The sequence below is a fragment of the Mizuhopecten yessoensis genome, unplaced genomic scaffold (assembly GCF_002113885.1).
Source record: "Mizuhopecten yessoensis strain PY_sf001 unplaced genomic scaffold, ASM211388v2 scaffold193, whole genome shotgun sequence".
NCBI lineage: Eukaryota > Metazoa > Mollusca > Bivalvia > Pectinida > Pectinidae > Mizuhopecten > Mizuhopecten yessoensis.
Genome location: NW_018403424.1, coordinates 55107 through 65282, shown reverse-complemented (window position 1 = coordinate 65282; position 10176 = coordinate 55107). Strand labels below are relative to the sequence as shown.

Genomic DNA, 10176 nt, shown 5'->3' with positions numbered 1-10176 from the left:
ACCCCCCCCCCCCCCCCCCTCCCCGCCATTTAATCCCTTACCCACTCCCATCCCGGCCCAAAATCTTCCGCCCAACAAATTGAATTACGCCTGACATATAGCGTTGGAATAATAAGCTAACTGTTTTATTGTGTTGAAGTAGTTCATTATATAATGTTTCTTTTTCAAGCTAACGAGACTTAGACATTACGGACTTCTTTAAAGATATGCTAGTATTTAAAGGTATGTTTTATGAAAGCCTTGTTTACTTTGAGTTCTGTACTAATCAACTATATTGAATCCGTCTGAGTATATAATAAATACCAAGCTATCTGAAGGAGAAATCCTCGTTAGAATTCTTAAATCTCAGGATCTTACAGACATGTGTGGGCTATCTGTTTATATTCATGAAACTGTATTAGAACCAAGGAGATCAGTTTTGCTCACGGTATAAAATTCGTATTACTCAATAACCTCCGATGTAGCTAGGCTGTTATATATATACGTGTTCACTCGTGTTTAATTTTCCCCCTATTTTTATTATTGAATTAATTGGACAAGTAAGATCAGCCAACGATCCAGGCAAAGCTCCGAGTAGGGGGAGTGGGGAGGGGGGATAAAAGGATAGGTGAAGAAATCAGCATTTTCATCGCAAAAAATAACAACAGAAGAGGGTCTAGACAGGCCACCTTGGATCCGTCAATAAATTGAATAGAATTGAATCAGATCTACGTAAGTGGTCAAAAACGTACGTAGACGTCCTCCTGTATCGAATCCGTCACCGGATACATAATCACTGCCCCTTCCTTCCCCCTCTCCCGCTCTTCCAATATTAAATAGTTGGGTCAAATAGGATTTTCCGGCAATATGAATCAACTTCGTAGACATACAGGTAATCGATAAATACCGTGTCAATCTTCTAACCCTTTGTTTACGTCATCCTCGCATCACCCTCCTGTCAAAGCTAATTATAACCACCACAGTTCCCGTCATGATCCTTGTCATGCCATGCCATCAAAGCAGGGAACGTCCACAGGGACCTGGTGATCTTTTAGAATTTAGCTTTGTTTGACTCTCAACTGATGTATTTAGGGTGATATCAGACGTTTTAGGGGCTGAAAACAATTTTCCAAAATCATGTCAACCCCAAATATAATTCCTGTAGGAACTCTATCTAAATCAGAGATTTAAAACGATAGAGTTCTCTATCGTTATAAATCTCTGATTTAGATAGAGTTCCTACAGGAATTACCCCAAATAGTGTGTAAACTATCTAAAACGTCTTATATTACTCTGTAGACATCAGTTAAGGTCCATACATACTAAACTGTAACCCATTCTCACGTCCCTGTGGGCATGTCCATCCACCACAGGTACTATACGGAATGCTGTCTGATATCTCATGCTCACGGGACTACATAGTTTACTTAATGCATGTGCGTACATATTGATACCATATACAAGTCAGTGTAACCCTACCCGGACTAGCCTCCGTCTCCTGAATCTAGTGGGTCAGTTCTCTCTTACAACCTAACCCCTCTTCCCAATGGAATTTTGAAAAAATCCACCGAACCACCCCTGTCCACCCCTTCCCTCCCTCTAACTGGTCTCTGGGTCCACTAAAACTAAACATCAACTAATGTCGGATACATATTAGGTATTCTCAACACTCTTTATGCCATATACAGTAAATATACATGCTCAAGTGACCATCCGGGATCATGTGAGTCTATGAATGTGTGTATTATCCCATCCGACCGTGACATTTGCATCCATATCTCGGCGTCACTGACAGACAATTACGACTGCGTTCGTGTAGATTGCAACATGTAAGCATTCAATATAATTTACCGTAACACTAAATATAATATAAAACTTGTGTAGTAAATGTAACAGCAACAAAAACTTACGTGTAGCGAACGTCGGTATATAAACCCCCAGCAAGCAACACTAAATAAATATACATCTGAAGCTCCGTCAGGGGTTTTGATTAGCTAGACATGTTTATATATGTGTACCCACTAATCTTACCTGAAAGGAGGGCTGATCATCACAAGTCCACTCAAGTAAAACTCATCCCGTTATACCTGTGTATCAGGTGTTCATACCTGACCCTAACAGCATACTCCTCAGATCTAACACACATACAAAACAGCAGACTCACCTGTGCTTCGCGGTTTGAAGTGACTTTTCATCCCGAACTCCCTCTCCCCAGGCCATTTGCGTGTCGACATTGAGAAATGTTTGCCGATATGAATCAGTGGTGCGTTGTTACCATGTGTATATATACCTGTTTTACAATAACCTCTTGTTCCAGTACCAATCCTGCACAAGTACAATCTTTTGTGTTCTTTAAAAAATTCAAATATGCACCGTGAAAGTGAGTGACCACTAACCCGGGTGTGCTTTGTTTTCTACACAAGGCCCCGCGTTGTAAAACATCCGCCCATCCCCAACAATTGTGTCCAGCAAGGAGATCGATATCATGCTAATGTAATGCTGATCGATATAGTATACACACGTTTACACGCGTGTTGTTGATCCAGCAACAGTCCTGTCATATATTTGTGTGCAGCTACGTTTCCGCGCTGTTGTTTATACACCTCTACATACAAGGACAAGATATACTGTATTTTGTATTTTTGTGAATTTACCGTGTATGTTCTAGCTACATTTTACAGCAGTCCGTTCCTACAGGGATTTGGTCAACATAACTATTGAAATTTAGAAGATATTGCTTATTATCCCTTCACCTTGGGAGGAGGGGGGGGGGGGGATACTTTGCTGCTTTGGGAAGCAGCCTGTTTTCCGCTGAAAAAAGTAATGCAAATGCATATATAAAATTGACCTATTTGTTTACGATATAAATGTGTCTTACATATGTACAATGTTCAAGTTCTTGTCCCAGCCCCGGACCTCCAAAATAACGTCCATCACAATTTACTGTACAGTTGTACTAGCACACACATACCTGATATCCCTCCCCGGGTCTCCAATATAACACCCACCAAACGTATTTCTACACACATAAACACGCACACGTGTGCACAACCAATCTCCATTCCAGGCCTCTAACACCAGACAGATGTGTATAATCCCCCGAGCCCCATGCCTGAAATGTACCCCAATGTAGGATTTAAATATGTACCCCGTATATTATTGTAATTTCAGTACACACTTAAAACAGTCTGTACTCTCGTGTTTTCGCATTTTGTTTTAGCCAAGTTGCTGCTGCTTGTATTCATGACATCCCCATCTCCCGGTGTCCCTATCGACTGCCACATCGGCTGTCAGGTCCTTTCGTATAACTCACACATACATGTACCTATCCTATCGATCGAGGATTCTAATACTTACAATACTGTACGTTTCTCCCAGTACGATGGTCCGGAGCGGATTCTGTCCGATGCTATCCGGCGAGGTTCACAATATATGCACCTTCCTTGAAATGCAGAATATTCTGGAAACCCCAAGAGCTCTGTATCATCAGATAGGTATTCATGTACACGGGAGCTGTAGCGCACGCGCTCGCTTGTACACAGACACTGACGCTCTGCTGGTACCGACCTAGCCAGCGGCAAATGTTGTGAAACCTTTCTGATAAATTTGTTGAGCATGGAGATAAAGTGACGATCATATTTCAGACGTGTAGGATAGTAGCATACCGCGCGTGCTCTAGCCTCATCCCAGGTTGTCATTGGTAATCCTTGTCAGCCCAGGGGATAGACGACCCTGTCATTGTACCTGTCTTATAAACACTTCATCAGTGGACGTATGTTCATTTAAGTACATCCGCTGGACAATGTAGCTTGTTAATGTAAAGTATATTAAAGACTGGCTACCAGCCCGTAATATGTTTGAAGAATTTCCAGTTGCATTTTTTCTGCTAGCTTATCTCCCCCTAGTTTGAAACTCACAGTGGTCAAATCTAGAATCAGACATTTAAATTAACCTTTCACCCCTAAAGTCACATTTAAACCTTTCCAAATCAAATAATGGACAAGTCCAGCGTAAATATATAGGGGCTGAATGAGTTAGGTGATTAATAATTAGAGCCTTTTTTATTTATTTTTTTATTTTTACTGATATTTATTGACACTTATATCGATAGGGGGTTAGAGTAAGTTCATGACACTTTTTTTTCTCTGTTTAAACTGGTTTGCATATTTTATTATATTCACCCCTCGATATAAAATAAATAACAACACATCATCGTTTTTACAAAAAAAACGGACCAAACCCTATTTAAATTGTTCGAAATTGTCTTCTTTAGTTCTTTAGTTCTTTATTCTATTAACCGAGAGACTTAGGCTTTTACATGGAGGTACACACATATATGCATATAAAATTCTCTAAACATAATTAGAATAGACAGCAGAGTGACATCACAGTATACATAAAACACCGTTGAATAATGTGCATATAACAATACTCAAATTAATTAACACATTACAGTTATGAAACACCACAATACATAAACCTTAAGTTAACGCCTCTTAAAAGCTAAATATGAATATTTTCTTAAACTGTATAGCTCTGATACATTATTCATACTAATTAGTTGTATTAATTCAAAATTCGAGGGTTTTCTGTAATAAAATTGTTTGATTAATCTGTGCCTGAGTTCGCTATAAAATGGACAAATCGAAATAAAATGAAACTCGACTTCTATATCTCAAATTACATTTGTTACAAATCCGGTGTCTGCGTGTGACGTTATGATGTCTTCAAATTTCTATATTTAATTTATGAGACGATATTCTAAATTTAGTTAACATTTGTTTGTATTTATTTTCAATAGGTTTACTTAAATAAAATTGAATACAATGACTATCTATTAAGTGTTGATATAAAAACCTTTTAGGTGAAGCCGTTACTTTTGACAACATGCTTTGTTTGGAAGTATCTATCAGTCTCTGTTCTATTATTTTGAAAGAAACATTAAAAGGTAATGAAGAGTCAAACATGTAATTAAGTCCTAAGGTTGCTAACTCAGTCTTGATATTTCTTACCCACAAATCATTCTCACTCACACACTCATCGTAACATGTTTTCAAAATCAAATTATTCGTCTGCTTTCATTTCAACCAATATTTAAACACTCTTAATTTTCTACTTACAGACAAAGGTAACCTTCCTAACTCACAGTATATTAAATCATTACATGTAGTTTTCCGTACCTTTAATATTTTTTTACAAAAGTTTAAATGGACACTTTCTACATCCGGGGCTTTATGAAACCCCCATAATAATTAGAGCCTATTGTTTTACTAAATCATTCAATATTCTAGAGACTTGAGCCATTCTATATGTAAATATATCATATCACTTTTGCGGTTTTTAAATTTTACATGAAGTTATAGCAAGAATAAAAATGATCTTCAGATGATTATCCTACGCGCTACAGCTGACAGAGTACATATCATATACCCCGCCCACACAATATACATCGTACATGCTGTACTAAGTGGGCAGGAGATATCTTCTCGGTTGTTATAACTTTCTCAAGTTTGTATAACTGCATATTCACCTCCACAAAAGTCCAACTGTACTTAAAATGTGAACAGCTGATATCCTACAAACTGTAAACTGTTGGCAGCAAACTTTACTTATCCCTATGGTATCATTTTAACATCAAAACCACGCATACATTCTTCAAGGATAAGGATTTTAGCGATAGACTCTCCCTGAAACTTGCATACTCTTCATGTATCGCTTGCTTATAACTCACAAAATATCGTCAATGTCGGCATTTTTACTGAAGATATTTCTATGGCGGGCCTGTTTATTAACATGTTTAGTAATGTCGGAGCTAAAATACGTTGTACAATAGACTCAGGATATTCGCTTTATTACAAAAAAATGAAATATATCGTTTTTCAAAAATACTATACATTTTTTTACAAATTGTTTGGATTTATGGGTTTTCTTGTTGGTTTTTAGGAAAGGATACATTGATATATTTTACTCTGAATTACTTATCACACGACCAGATTAAAGCATTTAAAGTAGTAGATCCGCTATACCACGACACACGCTTTAACGTTATGATGTATTTAACTACATGTAATTATATGTTTCTTCAAAAGTAATGAATACGTAATAAAAAATCGTAACCCATGAACTCTTGCTGTGATCTACACCTCGAAGGTACGGACCGGCCAGAAAGTTGCAGGTAACGCACCTTCAAGCCATTATATATAAATACCAATCAATAAGCATAGCCAAAGTATTCAGTTTTGTCGTCCAAAATCTATGTCCTGGACAAGTAATTGACATTTTATTCCATGGAATTTTACGCAAATCTCCTTTAAGTTATGATAATATCCATGTTTAATGTTTAGTCAAATATCATCAATATAATTTTTTCTAGGATGACAGCGACAGAAAAGTCAAGTCCAGTCGGCAAAAATATCCGGGAGAGGGAATGGGTTATGAATATATGCAGCTGTTCATAAGTATTTGACCGGACAAAATTGACGAAAGGACGGACGGACGACCAGTATTTTAAGTTTGACCTACATTCCCACCGATCTAACTGGTAGGGAGATAATTACGATAAATAGCTATAAAACAATTCACATATATAATGGATAGGTATTCTTACATATTCTTTGTGACTTTAAGGTTACTACAAAATAACTGCCCGACTGCCTTATGTTTTTTGGTATTTACAGTAACCTCCCCTTAACTTCCGTTTAGGATAAATCTGTAGCTCCGTTGGGACAGGCCACTTCTGTAGATATGTAGATCAGTCGGTTAGAGTAATAGAACAACAATCGGAAGTCCAGGGTTACAATCCCGGTCTACTCCCACTTAACTTTGTTTTGTTAATTTCTTTTTTTCGGTTTTCCAAAAAGGTATGGGTTTTATTTCATAAATGATTTATCAAAGCTTCTTTCCAATGTTCCAATGCATCTTTAAAGCGTTTGGCACTGGGATGTGGATCAACGTTTTTTAAATATTAAATCTATTTAAAAATATAATTAACAACAAAATATGCTTGTATTCTGTAATATGAATTCGAATGATCCTTTGTACATGCATGTGATAACAAGAGTTGTTTTAGAACACATTCTATGGAATACGACTTACAAAATACATTTTGACTGTTGAAAATACGACTGAACAATGATGCAAGTATTGACAAAGGCACTAGCCCTCATCAAATTCAATGCAGAACATGCCGAATTTATACCAAACATTTGTACTGAAATTGAATGGAGTTTTGATAAGTGTAAACATTTGTAATATGAAGCAATTCAAATATGATTTATATTTCAACATTCGTTTTTTTACCACAAATTACATTATCGTTACCTGTTTTGGTAAAGTTTAAGTATTTTAAATGTTGTTTCTGTTCCATTGGGCATTTAACCACCTAATTAAAATCCATTAAATTACTTATACGTCTTTTAAGCTAAATTTGTATGATACATGTATTAAATGGTATGGTAATGTGCGAAAATTCTCTAACATAAAACTTCATGATTTACCATTCTTTAACGTTTCCGATTACAGAGTCTGTCTGATTTTGTCCCATATCAGTATACGCATGTATTTAAATATAGTTAAGCGTTTTTAGTGGTTTACGTTTATAACTGTAAGAGGATGTTCTCGTCCGGATTACGAATGCTGTCGGTAAGTGTTTTCTTGATTTACGGTAAAGTGCAACGTCTAAAAGACATTAAATTTGGAAAAAAACAATATTCAACAGACGAATAGTTTCTAAATGTGACGTACGTCAAAAGCTTGCTGTCAATACCCGGACGGTTTCGTGTCATTGTAGTGTATGCTACATAGATTCGAGGACAAAGATTCTATATCTTTACCATATACATACCCACACTCGGACATTATCATACCCAATCTCCACCACACCAAACATCTAACCATTAGACCACCTCACCAAGGTTACCACAGCATCCAGCAGATTTCATATACTTTTTTGTTATTTCAGTAAAATCCAAAATTTTAACGTATTAGGAAATGCCTCATCCTGTATGGTGTTTACTGACCCTAAATTGTTCCTTGGGAGGTCAGTAACAAACCATAGGGAATTAGTAAACATTCGGTAAGGGCTATAATGACTATAACTTTATAACTAGAATGAAGAGAAATGGGAAAAAAATACAGTATTCCTTTTCGATCAACTCAAAATTCTAAACTCCGTTGGCTACAATTTAACGTTAACCACTACATAAATAGGCTTATCAAACAATCCTAATTGTAATTTCTGTAATAGAGAAAGGGAGACAATCGTACATATGTTCTGGGAATGTGGTGAGGTTCAGAATTTTCTGGCAAGTTTTGAAAAGTTGTGAAATGCACTAACAATTACATTACCTATTAATAAAGAAACATTGTTATTTGGTTTGGTAAATAACACAGGCATTTACAATCGCATTGATAATGAAGTTCTTCCTCTAATCAAATTCGATATCTACAGAACCAGAACTATACATGGTACTCTCTCTGTTATGGCTCTAGCTAATGTAATAAAAGAAAACTATGTGGTTCAAAAATGTATTTCATATGGTAAAAGTGATCCTTATCTACAACTTTTTCTAAATGAATGGAAGAAATGGATGAAATTGGTTGATTTTGCCTAAAACTGACATGATTTAGGCTGATATCTTAATTATTCAGTAACAATTCTGTTACTCAACTTTAATTAGTATCTAGCTCTGTTTTGACTTCCTTCCCTGATATGCTTGTTCTGATATCTGTCTTTATATTTTCTTTTCTTCTTTCTCTTTTTTGTTTTCTTACCAGCTTCTTTTTCCTTTCCTTTTATCCTTCCTTCTTCCTTATAGCAATACAGTGTGATATTAAATGAAATAATACCTATCCATATACAGTCTTTAGTGATACACATTTCTTTTTGCTGATATGAAAGATGATTGGTGACAAATAGGTTATTATATGATCTGAATGAATTACTGATCCATTATTATTGTCACTGTATTGAAAAAACTCGTTTGAAAATAAAACAAATGTAAAAAAAAACAAAAAACATTCGGTAAGGGGTCACTAAAACATTCAACACGCTATCACAATGTATCTTGTGTGCGTCAAAGTTGTCGGAGTTATGTCCCCTGCACCGAAGGTATAAAAAGAAATCGGGAAACATTTATGATCACGTTATGTAGGTTGGAGATATAAATACAGACACGAACCCAACCATATACTATCAAATATTTGTGATGTCTTCAATATCAAAAAAGATTTAACCTCCGACATATTTAATAAAAAAAACTCTCAGTCCTGCTCTGTTGGTGACATTTTAAGCAATAACACACATTTATTATTCATTTATTACGTATGCTTTTAGCTGTCGTCTTAGTGTCTGGTACCATATGCTAAGGGCGATATTCAAAGGGGAAATAGAAGCCTGTTATCACAGAAAATAAAATTCCGATGTTTTAAGAATTGTGATGAAAACAAAGTAGCTATGATATTGGTACATTGTAAAATACCTTTCCATTCGACGTTTTCTTTTGATGCTGTGGATGCCATTTATTGGGCCAACGAAAATCTTTTCTCTGATACTATTGATGAACATGCTTCCTTAAGTGAGAAAGCTATATAGCGTACGCTGAGCACCTATTTCATTTCGCCGCATTGACACGGTGCTATATGAGTGCATTCATCGGTGCATTGGTCGATTAAATCAGAGATTATATATAGGTAATAAATATGTCTCTGATTAAATGCAGCGAAATCATAACGGATTGCTACTAATAAATATCAAAAATGTAATCAGAGGATTAGTAAATAATAACAAATAAAACAATTTAATAATGTATGCATTATTGTATTAATTTGCACTCAATCAGCCCTTCCTCTTTAGTTTTTCTCCTACCTTTGAGCCCCAATCTTATCAGCTACCCTGTTAGCCCTTTAAATGTAGGCCCTATCCATTTATTTGTATCGCATTTCCTCCTAAACATGAATCCTCTACCTAATAGCCACATGAACCCTTGTACCCATTATCCTTCGAACTTTTGAGTCCCTTCAATTACTCATTACTGTTCTTACTGTTAAGGTGTTAACCCCTCCTCCCCAGCATCAATAACCTATACCAATGTGCCCCCTATATGCCCCCCTCCACACGTTAGCCACCTAAATATGTTCTCTACCAAACCCGTGCAGGTTCAGGGGAAGAAAAGGCCTGCTGTTTCCCACTGCATGATA

General features: G+C 36.2%; 1 protein-coding gene across 8 annotated transcripts in view; it reads right to left on the bottom strand.

Annotated features, from left to right (window-relative positions):
- The window catches only part of LOC110458499 (major egg antigen-like), a 7090-nt gene extending 3556 nt beyond the window's left edge, over positions 1-3534 (bottom strand). Inside the window, exon 1 of one of the 8 annotated variants that reach the window (XM_021510423.1) lies at positions 3337-3534. Coding sequence is in view for 3 of the 8 variants with exons in the window: in XM_021510261.1 (XP_021365936.1) it covers positions 3158-3263 (106 nt within the window). In the remaining 5 variants the exon portion in view is untranslated. The other 7 variants (XM_021510261.1, XM_021510665.1, XM_021510344.1 and 4 more) reach the window with 7 other exon arrangements.
- Positions 3535-10176: the final 6642 nt, after the last annotated feature.